Source organism: Myripristis murdjan, chromosome 22, assembly GCF_902150065.1.
Source record: "Myripristis murdjan chromosome 22, fMyrMur1.1, whole genome shotgun sequence".
Taxonomy (NCBI): Eukaryota; Metazoa; Chordata; class Actinopteri; order Holocentriformes; family Holocentridae; genus Myripristis; species Myripristis murdjan.
Genome location: NC_044001.1, coordinates 2,329,317 through 2,348,461, shown reverse-complemented (window position 1 = coordinate 2,348,461; position 19,145 = coordinate 2,329,317). Strand labels below are relative to the sequence as shown.

Sequence of the window (19,145 nt, the reverse complement as noted above, 5' to 3'; positions counted from 1 at the left end):
CCACTGTTCTGTGTTGTTGGCTACGTTTTCTATTTAAGTTGATTACAGCTGTGTGAGAAGTTACTGCCCAAGTCAAATTTCCAAAAATTGGCAAAAATGGCTTCCAGATTGGAGAAGGATCTCAGCTGTCCTGTCTGCCATGACATCTTTAAAGATCCTGTGGTCCTGTCATGTAGCCACAGCTTCTGTAAAGCCTGTCTGCAGAGCTGGTGGACAGAGAAACCAACAAAAGACTGTCCAGTTTGTAAGAGAAGATCTTCTAGGAGTGATCCACCTCGTAACTTGGTGCTGAAGAACCTGTGTGAGGCCTTCTTACTGCAGAGAGATCAGAGAGCTTCAGCAGGGTCAGAGCTCCTCTGCAGTCTGCACTCTGAGAAACTCAGGCTCTTCTGTCTGGACCATCAGCAGCCAGTGTGTCTCGTCTGTCGAGATTCAAAGAAACACACCAACCACAAGTTCAGACCCATTGACGAAGCTGCTCAGGATCACAGAGAAGAACTTCAGAAATCACTGAAGCCCTTACAGGAGAAACTGGAGCTCTTTAATCAAGTCAAAGAAAACTGCGATCAAACAGCAGAGCACATTAAGGTCCAGGCCCAACGCACAGAGAGGCAGATTAAGGAGGAGTTTAAGAAGCTTCACCAGTTTCTTCAAGAGGAAGAGGAGGCCAGGATCGCTGCTCTGAGGGAGGAAGAGGAGCAGAAGAGTCGGACGATGAAGGAGAAGATGGAGGCTCTGAGCAGAGAGATAACAGCCCTTTCAGACACAATCAGAGCCATAGAGAAGGAGCTGAGAGCTGAAGACGTCTCATTCCTGCACAACTACAAGGCTACAGTGGAGAGAGTCCAGCGCCCCCTGCTGGAGGATCCACAGCTGCTCTCAGGAGCTCTGATAGAAGAGGCCAAACACCTGGGCAACCTGAGCTTCACTGTCTGGGACAAGATGAAGGAGGTGGTCTCCTACACTCCTGTGGTTCTGGACCCCAACACTGCTCGTCCAACACTTTCCCTGTCTGATGATCTGACCAGTGTGAGACGAGGAGAAAGACAGAAACTTCCTGATAATCCAGATAGATTTAACCACTACAGCGCTGTCTTGGGATCTGAGGGCTTCAACTCAGGGACTCACAGCTGGGATGTTGAGGTTGGAGACAGTGCAGGCTGGAGCCTGGGTGTGATAGAAGAGTCTGTCCAGAGGAAGGGAAGCATACAATCTGGATTATGGAGAATATGGTTCTATGGAGGTAAATACTCGGCAGGCTCCCCATCAGATCCAGGCACTGATCTCCCAGTTCAGAAGAAACTCCAGAGGATCAGAGTTCATCTGGACTGGAACAGAGGACAGCTGACATTCTCTGATCCTGATACTAACACACACATACACACCTTCACACACACTTTCACTGACAGGCTGTTTCCATACATTAACACTGGAGAAAATCTCCCACTGAAGATCTTAACAGTAAAGGTCTCTGTGACAGTGGAACAGCACCGTTAAAAAAAGAGGATGTCTATTACAACAATAGTAAAACAACTGTAAAAAACAAAAAAAAAAAAAAAAAAGAAAGAAGGAAAGAAAGAAAAAGAAAAAAGAAAAGAAAGAAAATGATGAAAAACAAAACACAAAAAAGTCAAACACAAAATATGATGAAAGTGGAAAAAACAGAAAATCTATACAACAATATAAAACTACCAAAAGGGGAAATGCATCAATATTGATACTAACCACATTCTAACAATATTTAGATCAATTCAATAATTTTGCTTCATCTTAATGTACACAAGATTTAATTTGAACCCCTATTTGAAGTGATTGTGTAAACCTCTGTCTTCACTCACTCAAAAAAAGGTTCAGTTTAAATTCATATTTTTTTTTCCAAAGTCTTTACTAATGTTCCACTTTCATTATCATAATTTTGTGTGTTTGAGATTTTTTTCCAAGGCAATTTCACTCGATTTCTGTCAAAAAATGGGGAAGAGGTGATGTGCAAATTTAAAATAAATTATCTCAAAATATTAAAAATGACAGTGAAACTGTATTTGTAAAAATGATCTATTTCAAGGTGAGATCAGTGATGCTGGATCAGATTTCTTGTGTTTAAATGCTTGTGAAAGGCGTCTGAATGGAGCATCTTTCACAGTCATTTAAACTATTCCTCATTTTGCTGAGGGCCCCCTGGAAGACCATGGAGGACGCTTGGGGGTCCCCGGTCCCCAAATTGAATACCACTGAGTTGGACTCCAGGTAAAAGTGGAGTCTGTCTTATCTGATGATGTGAAGAGTTCAGTTGACTCTGTTGTTTTTATTCTGGGTTCTTAGAGTTTCTCTCCACTGGAACTCCAGTTTGATCATTTCAGCTCCAGCAGATCAAATTTGTGCTGAGTAAGGCCCATTTGTTGTTGTTCCACTTTCAATTCAGCCTCACTTTGACGACACCTGTACTACATGGTGCAGTAGCGCCCCCAAGTGGATTAAACCTGAACTTCACACAGCTCAAACTGAACTAGTCAGGGTGGTGTTGAGCCTTTGCCACATGACTCCCGCTGGCTCTTCCCACTTAAAGGAATTCAAATGGGTGACAGTAGAAAACAGGGTCCGGCAGCTGAAAGTGACACCAACACATCAGATCTTGGAAGGGAACGGGCCGAGGGATCTGAAGAATTATTTGCTGCTCGTTAGGGACTCACATGGCTGTTGGACTCCAGGCAGGGCCACAGACATTGTGCCGTGGAGATTTAAGATGTGTTCTGGCCAAAACAGCTTTCTGTCCACGGCCTGATTTATTCTGACATATATTGGGTGTTGACAGTCAATGAAATTGCTGAACGTGTACGATTGTGCCAAATCAGGTGATCTTTATTGTTAATTTTTAATATTTGATTTACTTACTATACCCTAGTTGTGATTACCTGGTTTATTCTGGTTCTGTTCTGATTTTATTCTATGATATATTGTATGAGTGAAGATGTTAATCAGTATTTTACCTTTAAGTTTTTCTTTTTGTTGTGATTGTGAGTTTAATCTGATGATTGGTTTTGATCACTGGCTAATTATTTTACATCTGATTATTTTATTCATAGTTCCTCCGGTTGTAATTGGATTGACTGATTGTTGTAATGTGATGTAATGAAGTTATGACTGGTCTGCCCATGTGGTATGTCATGCCATTGGTGTACATGTACTTGTACATGGTTTAGGTCAGGGACAGACATGCTGAAGACGTCTAGTGGAAGTGAAGTGCTAGTAACTTCTCCTTCCAGTTAGGTTAACTTCTGTCTGTACTTGACTGTTCGGCTGTTATACAGATCCCTATGATCGCCGCCCCATTTGTAATTCGACTGTAACATCTGTCTCCAAAATTATAGGGGGGGTAGTAGGAAAGTTTTTCCCACTGGGTTTTCGTTCCTACCTGTATAACTTTTTATGGCTGACAGTCGGTAAATGAGAATGTCAATGTTAAAGAAATGTTAAAATGTTAAGGGCGGTTACTACAATCCGTTCTATTTATCTCGCACGGTGGTTCTCTTCCATTTTGTTTTAGGGTTACTTTAGGGGGTAAGGGGAAGAAAATTTTCCTCTGGGATCTATGTTAGTGTTGATCTTACGATCAAAAAGGAGGCATTTGTGGAGAAAAAGTATTAGGTCAGGTCAGGCTATCCCAAATCATCCTAAGTGTGGAGTATGGTTATGGCAGATCAGCCCTTATGTCTCCCTTCTGTTTACTCCACAGTGCCTGACTTCCCTACCTAGCGCCCTGGTACACAGGCTACAGCAGAGGCGTCAGCTTGGCCTGCCTTCCAAGGCTAGGAAAGCTATTTTGGCTAATACAAAGACTCACTGTCTCCGGACTGTCTCCGTGATAAGTCCCAATTTATGTTCAGTGTCCTTCAGAGACCTATAAAGTTCTTAGTATGTGGAAGAGCCGTCAGAACTGACCATGGTGCCGCCCGTCCGAGACTGCGATCATTTCTCCTGAGGCAGCTGACGCAGTAAAGCTGAATATTCAACCTAAGTCATCCTGGCTCCATGTGTCTCTCTCTCGTGTCTTTCCTTCAATGAACCTCAACCATTTCCATAACAGCAGTAGAGTGGAATAGACCTCCAGTAGAAACCAAATCAAGTCCGTCTTGTCAAACAAGCTGATTTCAAAGTGCGTGTGGGGAACGGATCATTCAGCAAAATGACAGAATGACTTGGACATGTATGTGGGTGGATTTATGGAGGTGTGTGTGTGTGAGGATGTGTGTATGAGTGTGTGTGTGTTGGCTGTGTTTGATGAAGTGGCCACACTCACAGATGGGATTGGCTGTTGTGTAGTTTCTGTGTGTGTGTGTGTGTGTGTGTGTGTGTGTGCCTGCAGAGGTGGTCTGCTGGGTGTGTGTGTAATAGGTGCTTTTCTTTGTCATTTTATATATATATAAAGTTGGAAGTGATTTTAACACACGTTTTGTTTCTTAAGGATGTATTGACTGTTCTTATAGACGATGTGTATGAGGTACATGCGATAGCGTTTTGTCGTTTCCAGTTCATGTTGATATTTTTTAACGATTGCTTTAATGTGTGTGATTGTATGGGGGGAGGGAAGTTCTTGTGTTTGTGTGTGTGTGTGTGTGTGTGTGTGTGTGTGTGTGTGTGTGTAGTGGTGGTGGTGGTGGTGGGGGGAGGGATTTTTATGTGAAGCACTTTGTGTTGCATTTTTTTTGTATGAAAAGTGCTATACAAATTGAATCTGATTGATTGATTGATTGATTGAAGAGTGTATTAATTGTTAATGTATTGAAGTATTGTGTTGTGAATTTATTGTGTTATCTTCAACATTTTCAATCAGTATATATTTGTTGCAGGGTATGGCATTTAATATACATGTAGCAACATCACCAGACTCAGCTGAACACTTCATGTCCAAAAGGCTATATATCCATTTGAGAAAAGAAATCAGAACCTCATAGTTTGTCCTTCATCATCTTCAACATGCAGACCATCCTGGACTTCAGTGATCTACTGTCTTCAAAAACAAAAAACAGGTTGAAGGTTGGGGGACAGAAACCGGAGAGGGGCGCAGGCAGGAAAGGCACCTAACCTGACTTCTGCTGTGATCTGTTAAATTTATTCAATTTTATCTCTTCCTTGCCCCTGATGCTCACTCACTCAAAATTATTTATATATTTAATTCATTTTGATTTCTGCAACATTCAAGGTCAAGGTCATGTGATAAGGTCAAGGTGAAGGATATTTTATGCAAAATCTGAATAACTTTGCATTACGAGCAAACTAATAAAAGTCACTAACATTTTCACCAACTGTGGATGCATTAGTCACAACCACAGGGTCATGGTCAAGATCACTGGAGGCATGAAAAATATAAAAATAAAACCCCTGCAGGCCTTATAGAAGACATGAAGCCAGATTTATTCTTATGGTGCATAAGAATGAATCCCAGGGGGGGCAGTGCCCCCGCCGGTGAAAATTTTTTAAGCTATTTTTTCAGCCAGATTTAGAGGGATATCTCATTTCTCATTGTTTTTCTAAGTTCTCTCCACACCTACCTCTGTGTTTTTAACATAAATCTATCTATCTATCTATTTATCTGTGTCTCTCTGTCTGCCTGTCTGTCTGTGTCTCTCTGTCTGTCTGTCTGTCTGTCTGTATAGATAGATAGATAGATAGATAGACAGACAGACAGACAGTAATGTGCGGTGGGATTCTTGGCATAGCCAAGGGTCAATTAACGCAGCAGAACTCAAATTGCATAGTGCATACATATGAAATATCTATTATACAACACGTAGATCCGACCAAGCAATCTGCTTGGTCAATCAGACATTTAGAATGTGGTCAAATGAGCATGACAGCACAGCTAGCCATGCTCAAACGAAAAATACCTCATCACTGAATATATTACTCTGGCCTATATCTTATTGCCTGAGTCTGTTTGGTTTCCATGGCAACATGAAACGTTTCACCGAAACCCGCATCAAAAGCCGCTGTCAATTCCACCGGCAACACAGCTGATTTCTCAACTGTAAGTAAAGAAGAGCTAAACAAGATCCTCCGTGAATTTTGTGGAGATTTAATTTCTACAATAAATAGAATGAAATTCAGCCTCAGTAGATTCAGCAGCACGGACAGTACCTGCTGAGGTGGATTCAGCACCACGGACAGTTCCTGCTGAGGTGGATTCAGCACCACGGACAGTACCTGAAAGATTTTCCACAGAGATGTGCGGCTATAACTTTGTTCTTGTTATTAATGTGTTAATGTTATCACTTATTAATTAGCCTATTAATGTTGTTAATTTGTGTATTCTTTCTGAGTTGCCTAGGCCATTGATTTAATTAATTTGTCAGTTTGTTTGCATCTGTACATTAAAATGAACATTTAATAAATCAACACATCTGTGAAAACTGTCGTCTTTATTTCAGAAGTAAGTTGATAACAGCCTGGTTAGGGTTAGGGTTAGTGAGTTTATGAAAAGACAGATGTTTGTTCTGGCACCGACACTGGAAAGCAGTAGCCTGTATTTAAATATAACTGTTAATATAAGTTGGTTGTAGATAAAAATTAGCTGTGTTGGTGAGTCGTTGTCATGGCACCTGTTAGATTAAAAATGACTGAGAAGTCAGCAGAAGTATAACTATCAGTCCATGAAAAAAAAAACAATTCCAGCGGATATTCTAGTTACAAAATGATTGAGCTAGCAGAGCAGTTTTGTGTTGGTATGTGTGGTATTTTTTCAGTTTTGGGAAATCACAATGTCTAGAAAACATGATAAGCTCAAGTTGGCTGGCTGACAAGGACTAGTTAACGTCAGATCTCATGTATTTCCACTGCAACGGAGAAAATACTAGCAAAAAACTTTGATATTTTGAGAGCGAAATGCCCACAGTATGAATACATTTTGATTATACATTTTATTTTGTTGGTAATAGTTGTATAATTGCACTATTACACTCGAGGGTGTGCTCGATCATCATTATTCTCGTGTAATAATGCTTAATAAAAACAGTGATCACGCCAACATGGCCTGTATCATGTATGACATAGCGGTTCACATTCACCTGCTGCATCTCAACAGGGTTTACTCAACAGTCACATCACGCCAATCAATAGATTCACCTGTATCTCTCAACAACACAGAATTTGCAGCATTTAAATGCAAAATAAATAAAGAAAGAAAGAAAGAACAATAATGAACAATACAATCAACAAAATATCAATTTCTAAACTTGCACACAACCAGTTATTTCTATCCTGTGTATTCGACCGTTTGAGACAGAGAGAGAGAGAGAGAGAGAGAGAGAGAGAGAGAGAGAGAGAGAGAGCTAGCCAAGCTCCCAGTCAGTGTACTCTGTAACAAAGTAGATAAGCGTAGCCTACCTTCTGCCTGAAAGCTCGCAGGTCAGCTCAGGGTATGAAGAAGCTTTGTAATCCCACCTCCAGCTTCACTGTCTTTTCAGCCATGCAGTCATTTTAGAGGTAACATTAGACATAGTGTAGCTTTGTGGTCTCCCTCTCTTCCCTCCCGCATGCGGAACGCGAACATGAACACGTTCCTTGGTTGTGATTGGTCAGGTTTTAGGCAAGAGGAGTTTGATTGGTCAAAGTAATATCAGGTAAGCCAGTAAGATGCAGAATAGTCTGGGCGTCGTCACAGAGTTATAATGTCCCCTCCACTTTTTCAAAAGGCAGTTTTGGTCCCCTGCAGTTTTTACTGTCCAAAAACAATGTTACACTATATTAAATGGAGACGGGTCATGCACTAGGACCCAGCGGAAAACGAAGGCTCAAGCTGAAACCTGTTTCCCTTTAGACCGCCCACAAGCTCTTCGATTGGCTCTGCCGTTTCTTGTTAATATGTGATTGGCCGTTCCCGCTGTCACTCCATCTGGTTGGAAACGCGCCTGGGGCGTATTCAACGATGTTATGATGCGTAACATTGTGTGACGTCGTCTCATTGAATGGTGTGTTTGGTTATAATGTTTTGTAACTGAGAGCAACATGCCTCACAGGTAGTTTTCCTCCATTTTGTGGGCGTGTCATCCAATCAGTGGGTGTTATCCAATCAGCATCAGCCTGTATTTAAGCCTCCGTGATTTAAAACGACAGTGCTTCATTAAAGGCTTCAAAGTCAGTATTTAAGTGTTGCCAGTGCTTCAAATTTTAGCTAGCATTTGAAGAGGTAAAAGCACATGTATGTGGTAAGTATGATGATAGATCAGACATAGATGATTGTTTTTCTTCAATAATATGACAACTTTTATTCAACTTAAAACACAGTGGTTAGAAAAAAACACTTTTATTCCATTTTATAAACAGTGGTTGGTAAGTCTATGTCGAAGTGATAGTTCAGCCCACAAGAGGTGCATAAACAGCAGAGAGCAGGTCCATCACCTGAAATGTTCCTCTTCTCATTCTAAAATAAGAATTTAAGAATTTCCCAGTTTGGGATCAATAAAGTACATCTATCTAAGTACATCTATCTAAAATGAGCAACAAAGGTTATCAGTGTAGTTAGGAACTACAGTGCCCCTATTATTATTGATCTATTTTAAACTGTTGACACAACCCAAAACTGACTAAATTGGTGTGTCCACCCAAGAGAATTCTATTTATTTCCATTTAGCTTCATATCTTGTATTACACCACAATCCTAATGGTCTTAACTGAGCAGACAGTTAATAATCCCTCAGACACGGTAATGCCATGCCTGTATCTGCCCTGGTTATGAAAGATTCATGCTTCGCACTGATGTCCACAATCACGTTTATTTTCCTTTCTTCAGAATCATGGAACACCGTGAAAACTAGAAACAATAAAAAAAGTTTCAGGAACCATATAACCATGTTATGTACACATTTTATAAACGGAGATAACCAAAATGCATTTTACCGTGTACACCTTGTAAAACCAGCGCTAGATAAAGTTGACGAGCATAAAAGTTCTCTGTGTTGCTCTCGTACAGTGTCTCTCATTTCTGTGGTCTCCCTTTCAGCAATTCCCGTTCATGTGACTCCCGCGCAATTTCAATTACTTAAAACATTATGACAAAAAACATATGTATACAAAACATATGTATACAAAAAAAAAAAAAAAGAAAAGCACAATAACCATCGCTAAAGCGGTCTTCCTTGTTGCCATAGTAACACATAAACAACATTACTAGCGTCAGCTACAATGCCTCCCCTTTTTCTTGGCAACTGCAGGGATGAGTATTTTACTCTGGGTCTTTTTTTATTCCATATAAACCTATAAATATGTCTATCCCAATCTCTAAACTGTTTTAAAGGGATCTCTGCTGGCTGAGTACCATTAAATTGTGACCCAATAAAGTGTAAAATGATCACAGTTACACTGAACTGTGTTGCCAGCCACAAAACATAATTTGTCCACTTCCCTCTGCCGGCCCAAAAACTGCAGCTGATTGGTTCACCACATTTCAAAGCGTTTGTCGTTCAGAAAGGGGGTTCTGTCCATGATATTATTGCTGAAGACTCTACGAAGACAACAGACAAGAAAAAGCAAGTGTCACCTCTTCATTCAGAATAATGTGTTTTAGTGTAAACTCTTGTATGATATCTCTACAAGTGTGGCGATCCAACACACTCAGTATATTAATGGCACATGAATTCAGACACGGGTACATGCTCACCGCACAATGATGGAGGTGTTGATGGAGACCAGCTGGAGTAATCTGGCAGTCAGAGCATCAGTGATCTTATTGTGACTCACACTACAACACCCAAAAGATACAAAGAACAAAGAAAGACATTATTAGATAATAATCAGATTTACACACATGCATATACACATTAAACAGCGTTCAAGCGGACTCACTCCAGGTCTTGTACTTTGTACAAATGTGGGATCAGTGTGTGCAGGAGCTGGTCTGTGAGTTGACAGTGACTGAGGTTAAGTTCTGTCAGTCCCTCAGAAAACTCCAGTATCCAGACCAAAGCGTCACACGCCCTCTGATCCAATGTGGTCTCACTGAGGTCCAGCTCTCCACCCAGGGCTCGACCCAGGGACTTTGCTCGTATCACTGTGTCCCTTTCACTGCCCACAGGCACCAGGGACACCATCTGGACGAGGACGGCTTTGCTGGTGCTGGAGGGAAGACGGAGCAAACAGCAGAACATTATTGTTGCATAAACAGGCATGAGACATGAATATGACTGTGAACCTGAGTCCTCTCAGTTATTCCCTCTCACCTCAGGTGGACTTTGTTGAGGACAGGAAACAGCAGCTCCAGTCCACTGTCCTCCACCTCACAGTCTTGTAGGTTGAGCAGTGTCTCCTGGCTGCTGTGTCTCAGGACAGTGGAGATTGCCCTGCAGTCTCCAGCTCCCAGACACAGAGTCTCCCTGTGCTCCTGCTCTGACAGCTCCACACAGGAGGAGCAGGACAGATCCAGCCTGTGCTGCAGGGCCCTCAGCAGACCTGCTGCTGCTGCCCCCTGTTGGACCCCAGAGGCAGTGCAACCCCGCAGCAACCTCAGCAGCAGATTCCTGTCAACACTGGTATGAAAAATGGAGATATGTGAACATTTTTATTAAATCTGTATTATGTGTCTCACAGGCAGGGCCAGCCATTTGTCTACATAGGTGAGACCTTTAAGCAAGTTCAGAAACCAATGGAAAATGTTGTGAAAAGGCAAAGTTTCAGGATGGGATGCATAAAATAAGGTGGTTATATTACTGTTTAATATTGACAGTCGATGAGGAGCGGCTCATCCTGGGATGCTAAAACATTCTGCTGCACCCTTTGGTGGTGTCTCAGGCCTAATTCAACCAAACATTTGTCCTGAGTGATGCCTACCCGATAACAACAATTGCATACCCTTACTAATCCTATCTCCTCTAACATCCCTGGTTGAAGGGGGTTTGCAAATATGTGGTTTCTCAAGAATGCACCAAGCTTAGTTCTTTTAATAAATCATTGTTCTTGCTGTTTTTTTATTGTTTGTTTGTTTTTGCATTAATGACCCTTTAAAAATTAAATATTCATACATGTGTCAAATGTAAATGGACTGCACTTGTCTAGTCTACTGACCACTCAAAGCGTTTGACAATGTTTGCCTCACATTCTCCATTCACACACTGATAGAAGAGGCTACCATGCAAGGTGCCAAGTTGCCCATCAAGAGCAGTTAGGGGTTCAGTTTCTTGCTCAAGGACTCTTTGACAAATTCTCTGGAGGAGCAGAGGATTGAACCAGGAACCCTCAATTACCAGACAACAGCTCTGCCTCCCGAGCCACGCGGCCCCTTGCAAAATCAGTACCGATGTCTGACCTGAGATGAGAGATGTTCTCCAGTGTGAGCAGGAGGGCCTGTATTCCTCCTTGTGGGATGGAGGTCCACAGCAGGTTGAGTTTGACTCCATCGCTGTGTTTGAGGATGAAGAGCAGAGCAGCACAGTCCACTGTGTCCAGTTCTCTGCAGGTCAGGTTGATGGCATGGGCTAATGACTTCAGTAAACTGGGTATACAGTGCCTGGCATGAGTTTTGTAGCTCTCCCTGATGGCAGACAACACAAAGCTGGGGCTGGGCCTAAAATCACACATTATATTTAGCATTAGATGCTGGTTATGTACATGACACAATTGTGTGTTTTTTCAGTTACTCATGAAACTACAGTATATCAGCAAAAATATAAGCCATAACGATACATTATTTACTAACTATGATCTGAGGAAGAGTGCATTTCTCTGAAGAGTAAGCAAAGCTTTACCACCTTTTAAACACAATCCTGTCCAGAAAGGGAAGAAGATTTATGATGCTCTTCTCTGAGATCTTGCTCTTCCTCATGTCCACAGTGATGCTGTGAGTTGATGAGTGCTGTAGCAAATAGTGAAGTAATTCCCAGTCTAGAGAGCAGGAGGTCAGGTCTCCACCCAGTTTACTCAAGAAAGACTGAGTCAAGTCTTTGTCCTGGATCTCATGTATGAGTACAGTCAGCTGCTGAACACACTGCGCACTCAGTCTGAGGAAGCAGCAGATCAGAGGACAAATACAATTTAATGAACATGTCAGGGAAATATTATTGACTTAGGATTTACATTATTGAGTTAGGATTTGACATGATATTTTCACGGCTCAACAAAGCAAAAGGGATTTACTTGATTGTTAGAGGATCACGGTGAAGCAGCAGTGTCATGAGATTGTGAGCAGGAATGCAAACTTCGGTCAGGTCCAAACATTTGACTGCCCAGTATCTCAGGAGGGACCCCACACTACTGACAGCTCTCATCAATACTCGCTGTGATGTCGTTTTGAGGACAGGAGAAAGCTCCTCAATGGATACTGGATCGGCCACTTTTTGTGTGCTTGCCAGTTGACACAGTAACAATGCCATGCTTTCAGACAGTCTGAAAATCAAAGAAATACACCATGAATAATGTAACGCATAATATCAATTGGACAGAACAAAAACATTGTTTCTAGGAGTAAGAGACCACATCTTTTCAAGTAGCAAGATAAATGTAGCATACCGAAGACTGTGTAATTGTGCTGTATGTCTAAAGATGAGGGAGGCTCCTTCGAGTGAGATCTTGCTGGGTGTGAAGATGAGATCCACACTGGAGCCACAGAGTCCCAGAACTCGACCCACAGACCAGCAGGTTTTACTGGGTAACTCTCCTGTTAGCACCAGAGTGAAACCCATGAGCCGCAGGAGAGAGGCCAACTGCTGGGCCACCTCTGTTGATCTCACAGAGACAGACGCACACACAAACTGGAAGAACTCTGGATCACACCTAAAACAGAACATTATAGAATAAAATGTGAAATCAACAGCGTTACAAAAGAGAATAGTTGACACAGCCAATATCTAACATCCTGCACGAATATGTACTGTTAAATCAAAGAGCAAGTATCAAAAGCTAAAATTAAGGGTAACCACATTAAATTATGATGAATTTAGTTCACAACTATCTGCATCATTAGCTATAAGAGTTCATATCAATTACCCATTTTAATGCCTTTGATTTGCTTAAGATTTAGTAAGCTTAATGACATTATCACATCATTTCACTTTTTAACCTGTAATGAAGGATGAAGGATTATTTTTCTTTTTTTGGACATATCCACTGTTTTTGTTTTTGTTTGTTTTTTAATTAGTGTTATTTTTTGTTTGTTTTGTTTTAGAGGTTAGGGGAAATGTATTCTCTTAATGTGTGGTTTAAAATATTTTTATGTGACGTCTCATAGTCATTCACATGGGAGTACAGGTCCAGCAGGAAATCACACTGGTAGATATTGTTGTTAAAATGATAATGGAATGTTTCATAACTGCACACTGATGATAGCAGCTGCAGGATCTTCTCTCCTGTCTGCTGTTCCCTCTCTGCTGCTCGACAAAACAGATTCCCACAGATTTGGGCTGGACCTGAGTGTGTTGACCACTGACCAGTGAAACTAGGAAAATAATAATAATAATAATAAAACTTTATTTGTATAGCACCTTTCATACAAGAATTGCAGCTCAAAGTGCTTCACAATAAAAAGAAGAACATTTGAAAACATTAAATAAAACATTAAAAAGAATAAAACACAAATTAAAAGGAAAAGGCTAAAAGCGAGAACTTTGAAATAAAACAAAAGATGCAAATAAAACGATAAAAGACAAATAAAACAGGAGCTAGTTAAAGGCCAGAGTGAAAAGGTAGGTCTTTAATCTTCTTTTAAAGATATCTAGTGAGCTGGCTTCCCTGATATTTAAAGGTAGTGTGTTCCAAAGCTTGGGGGCATACGTAACAAAGGCGGCATCCCCAATTTTCTTTCGACTTTTGTGGGGAACCAATAAGCCAGCAGCAGACGATCGCAGTGCTCTTTGGGGTGCATAGCCAATAAGGGAGTTGGCAATGTAGCTTGGTCCTAGCCCATGAAGTGCTTTGTATACAAGTAGGAGAACCTTAAAGTCAACTCTAAATGTTACAGGGAGCCAGTGTAGGGCAGCTAGGACCGGACTAATATGCTCTCTCTTCCTGGTTCTGGTTAATAAGCGAGCAGCAGAGTTTTGGATGAGCTGAAGTCTGTCAGTAGTTTTCTTTGGAAGGCCAGTAAAAAGTACGTTACAGTAGTCAAGTCTGCTTGAGATGAAAGCATGTATTAGTTTTTCAGCATCTTTTTGATTTATAAATGGTCGCACTTTAGCGATGTTTCTAAGGTGGAAGAATGATGTCTTCGTCACCTTGTTAATGTGGGACTTAAAACTAAGATCTGGATCCAATACAATGCCAAGACTTGTAACCTCAGATTTGATCCTGGAAGCCAGTTTCCCCAAGTTAGTGGACAGCATCTCTCTTTTTGTTTTGGGGCCCACTAACAGGATCTCTGTTTTGTCTTCATTTAGCTTTAAAAAGTTATCACTCATCCATTTGTTCACCGCCATGAGACAGGTAGTGATGGGATTTATCGCTGTAGCATCATTTGGTTCAGCAGAAATATACAGTTGTGTGTCGTCCGCATAACTGTGAAAACATACATTGTGCCTTCTGATGATGTCACCGAGTGGCAGCATGTATAGTGAGAAAAGTAATGGACCAAGGCAGCTCCCTTGTGGAACTCCATAGCAGTTGTCCTGTTCCCCAGACACATGATCTCCCAGTCTGACGTAAAACTTTCTCCCTTTGATGTAAGTTTTAAACCAGTGTAACACACAGTCAGAGAGACCAACCAATTTTTCAAGGCGATTGATTAAGATGTCATGGTCAATCGTATCAAACGCAGCGCTAAGGTCTAAGAGGATAAGAATTGAGACCATATTTTCATCATAGGTCAGTCTGAGGTCGCTGACGATTTTAGCAAGCGCCGTTTCAGTGCTATGATGTTTTCTAAAGCCTGATTGAAATTCCTCCAGGATGTTATTTTCTTTAAGAAAGGCATTTATTTGCACTGCAACTATTTTTTCAAGTATCTTACTAATGAATGGTATGTTTGATATTGGCCTATAGCTGCTTAGTGCATTACTATCTAGGTTAGGTTTCTTTAGTAAAGGTTTTACAACAGCTGTTTTGAACTCATCTGGGAAGATGCCAGTTTGAAGTGACATGTTTATAATTGCCAGGACATGACCTGATACACTGTTGAACACTTTTAAAAAATGCTGTAGGTACTGGGTCAACACATGAGGTAGTGGAGTTGCATTCATTAACAGTCTTACAGAGCTCAGATAATGTTATGCTGTTGAATTTCCCCATGGTTGCATTGTTTTTGCAGAATTTTCTGAGATCACCTGCATTTGCATTTGTGTATGGATTAACAGGAATAGTAGTTCTAATTGATGTTATTTTGTTATTGAAGAACAGTGCAAGTTCTTCACATCTGGATGCAGAGATCTGTGGTGTAGTGGGAGCAGTGTTGAGTAGCTGATCAATAGTGGAGAACAATATTCTAGAGTTTCCTGAATTCTCTGTGATAATCTTGGAAAAATAGTTCATTCTTGCCAGACGTACTTCCTTGTTATAGGTGTTCAAGGCTTCTTTGTATATGTTACAGTGAACTGTGAGCTTGGTTTTCCTCCATTTTCTTTCAGCTGCCCGACATGCTCTCTTTGCCTTTTTAACACTGTTATTGTTCAACCATGGGGATATTCTGTCTGTAAACTTCTTTTTCACCTTTAGTGGGGCAACAGTATTTAAAGCAGCTGACAGGGCGTTGTTGAATTGCTTAATCATGTCATTTAGAGTGCAGTCACCACTATGTGGCTCAAATGATCTCATGAGATTAGCAAAATTAGCTTTGGCCTCATCACCAAGAAATCTCTTTGTAACCAAGTACTCCCTCTTAGTTTTTGTTAAGGTTAGGGTGGCATTGAAGAGCACACAGTGATGATCAGAAATGGGCAGTTCAAGTACTGAAACATTCCCAATGTTTAACCCTGTTGTTATTACCAGGTCTAGGGTGTTGCCATGCTGGTGAGTGGCTTCAGTTACATGTTGAATGAGTGCAAAGCTGTCCAGTATGTTCATAAACTCAATGGCACTGGAGTCGTTCTTTTTGTTGATGTGAATATTCAGGTCTCCATTCATTATTAACCTGTCATATCTAGTGATGGCAAATGAGACCATCTCTGTAAACTCCTGTAGGAATGCTGATGAGTATCCTGGTGGCCGATATAGTGTAACCATAAGTACTGCTTGTTCTGACTTGAGCTCAAAAGCAAGATATTCAAATGATGCAAAATCACCAAGGTCAATGTCGTTGCATACTAACTGTGTAGAAAAAATGGCTGCAATCCCTCCTCCTCTCCTGTTTTGTCTGACTGACTGATAGAACTGGAAATTTGGTGGACAGGCCTCTAACAGTGTTGCTGTACCAGTAACACTGTTTAGCCACGTCTCAACTAAAAGTATGCAATCTAAGTTCCTTTCAGTTATCAGATCCCTAATCAAGAAAGATTTATTGGCCAATGATCTGACATTAAAAAGAGCTAGTTTCAGCTGTAGGGATGATGTGACAGGAAAGGAGGATGACTGCTGTTGAACATTGACAGACTTCAGATTGTTAAGACAGGTGCCATATGGTCTGTGAATACTACGATGTGTACCTATTATCACAGGGATTGAAAAGGCTATTTGACCTCCATAGGGCCCTGACTTTTCCTGGAGAACATTATTGATATCAGTATCACAGCCTGGACCCGGCACATATCAGTCTGAATCACAGTCGTGAAGGTTTATGGGGGGTGGAGGGGCCCGATGACTTTTGGTCGATGGGTGTTTCAGGCGTGGCGGAATGGGAGGGGCATGAGGGGGGTTTCGGGGAGAAAATATGGGGATTTGACGTGGTGTAAGTTGGATTCCAATACTAACAAGGTCCTTCATCCTGTCAGTGAAATCCAGAAGTGGGGAGTCAGGACTGGAAGGAGCAAGTGGGGGGCTTGGTGGGGACTGGGGTGGTGAAGACTGGGACTCTCCAGTTGGGGCTGGGGCAGACTCCTCTAGTTGGGGTGAGGGTGGTGATTTTGGAGCTGACACATCTTTCTGGGTCAGCTGTCCTCCATGGTCCGTTCTTATCTCAGACACAAGCAGTTCATCCCCACAGCGCCGACTTATCGGTTGTTTTGGGTTGTCTTGCTGCTTGTCCTTGGCAGGGGCTGCTGGTGTCTGACGCACAGAGTAGAAAATGTTGGAACACAACAGTCGCACTCCTGATTTATTCAGGTAAAATCCATCTGGCTTAAACAGGTGCCTGCGTTCCCAAAAAATATGGAAATTGTCAATGTAGTTCACAGGTAGAGCAGCACATGTAGCTTTGAGCCATCTGCTGAGCATCATCAGCCTGCTGAATCTCTCATCCCCTTGTCGTACTGTTGGTAGAGGTCCACTCAAATACACATCCATGTCTAGACTTTGAACCTTATTCAGAAGGTCCATAAAGTCCTGTTTCAGTACCTCTGATTGTTGTTTCACAATATCAAGAGCTCCTGTGTGTATGATGAGAGACTTGACCGTTGGATGCTCATCAGTGATCTTAAGGACTTTCTCTGAGATATCAGACACCATGTCGTCAGGAAAACACAGTACTTTGGTGTATTTCATGCTGCAAAAGCGTTTTAGGTCTTTCACAGCTCCGTCACCCACTATCAGTGTTTGGGGCCCAGTGATTCGCTCTCTTTGCAGCCTTTTACTGATTGATTTAGTCACATATCTTTTTTCAGCGTCTGGGGAAGAGCTTTCTTTTGGGCAGTCATGGTCTTGAACAAGAGGTGCAAATCTATTTTCCAAGCGGATCTCAGAGTCCCGGTGTGGTTTGGTCTTATTTCTTTTTGTAGCCACCGTCCATGGCTGTTTTCTCACCGGTACAGGGGTTGAAGAGATACTCCTGCGTGAGGGCAATGCAGGCCAACCAGTTTCATCACTAATCTCCTGGTGCTGGGTTCTGCCTGTTAGCCGTCTTCGCATATCAGATGTGTCTTTACCTGAATTATGCTTTGGCTTTGCTCCAAGCAGGTTCCAGGGAGGACTACTGGTAGATTTACTGCCGCTTACATAGCTCTCCTTCTTGGTGGTGCTGCAAATTAGCTGTCCGTTAGCCTGCTCCTGTGTGCTGTTTTGGGTCATTGGTAGAGTTGTTTCATTCCCATATTGTCCATTTATCTCCACATTCATTTCAAGCCGTTGAATTTTAGTTTCCAGCACCGCAATCTTCTGGAGAAGCTTGAGATAGTCGTCTGTGGAAAAGGGAGGCATCTTGCTGCTGATTAGCCTCAGTTAGCCGAGCTCCTCACACTCAGTCACTGTAGTGCAGGCTTGCGCCGCTGATAAGTTTCACCGGCGAAATAAAACAGCTCTAAAAGTAGTGATAACCTTGAGTTTCAATAATGGATTTAGCTCCGAGGGATGTATAGGTGTCCAGGACCTTTTTTCTAAGAAATGTGAAGTAAAAGAAAGAGTTAAAATGGAAAAAAAAAGAAAGCAAAGCAGAGAGAGAGGAGAGGAGCGTCTGCACTCAGTCAAAGCAGGAAGCACATTGACAATGAATGACAATGAAAAATAATGAAATAATTAAATGATCTGCATTATAGTTGGTTTGTTCTGAGTGTGCTGACTGCTGACATATGAAACAGAGATAATGGGAAGAATAAAATATCCAATGATTTCTCTTCTGCATTATATGAAAAAAACAAGCAGTATGGAGGGCTAATGTATCTATTGAGTTACTGGATAAAGTAACAAAGTATTTAAATATTTTTTGTGTATATGAATCATATCATCTGGTGAGACATTTTTACAAATGAAAAGCTATTTACCTGAGCTGTGACATGTAAGGCAGACACTTCAGGAAACTCCACACTTCACTCTCTTCATCTGACCAGCCTGTCAGCTCAACTGGTTTCTTTCCCGATTGGAGCTTCATCACTTCCAGGAGGACAGAGGCCTTTCTCTCTGACAGGTTGATGGTCCAGACTGCAGGAGCTGACTGGAAAACTGTCTGTAATGCTGGGAGGACTCTGCTGCCTGTTAGAGTCTCATAGTCCTTCACATGGGAGTACAGCTCCAGCAGGAAATCACACCGGTAGATATTATTGTAAAAATGAGAAGGGAATGTTTGGTAACTGCACACTGATGATAGCAGCTGCAGGATCTTCTGTCCTGTCTGCTGTTCCCTCTCTGCTGCTCGACAGAACAGATTCCCACAGATT

The 19,145-nt window shown here is 41.7% G+C and overlaps 2 protein-coding genes and 1 pseudogene across 3 annotated transcripts; 2 read left to right on the top strand and 1 right to left on the bottom strand.

Moving 5' to 3' along the window:
• LOC115353980 (tripartite motif-containing protein 35-like) overlaps window positions 1–19,145 on the top strand; it is a 993,629-nt pseudogene that overhangs the window by 913,390 nt on the left and 61,094 nt on the right.
• On the top strand, window positions 94–8,312 carry LOC115353983 (nuclear factor 7, brain-like). 2 transcript variants are annotated; one of them, XM_030044125.1, is made up of 2 exons: window positions 97–1,422; window positions 8,295–8,312. In XM_030044125.1, the coding sequence occupies exons 1-2, from the start codon at window positions 97–99 to the stop codon at window positions 8,310–8,312; spliced, it is 1,344 nt and encodes a 447-aa protein (XP_029899985.1). The 2 variants fall into 2 exon arrangements, with proteins under 2 accessions (XP_029899986.1, XP_029899985.1); XM_030044126.1 differs by lacking the exon at window positions 8,295–8,312 and having other exon boundaries at window positions 94–1,556.
• LOC115353959 (uncharacterized) lies at window positions 9,236–18,997 on the bottom strand. The gene is made up of 9 exons (XM_030044098.1): window positions 18,753–18,997; window positions 12,490–12,753; window positions 12,118–12,366; window positions 11,733–11,981; window positions 11,291–11,548; window positions 10,209–10,514; window positions 9,835–10,104; window positions 9,650–9,730; window positions 9,236–9,493 (listed from the first exon to the last, which is right to left on the bottom strand). Exons 1-9 carry the CDS (start codon window positions 18,857–18,859, stop codon window positions 9,427–9,429), a joined length of 1,851 nt encoding a protein of 616 aa, XP_029899958.1. The 5' UTR covers window positions 18,860–18,997; the 3' UTR covers window positions 9,236–9,426.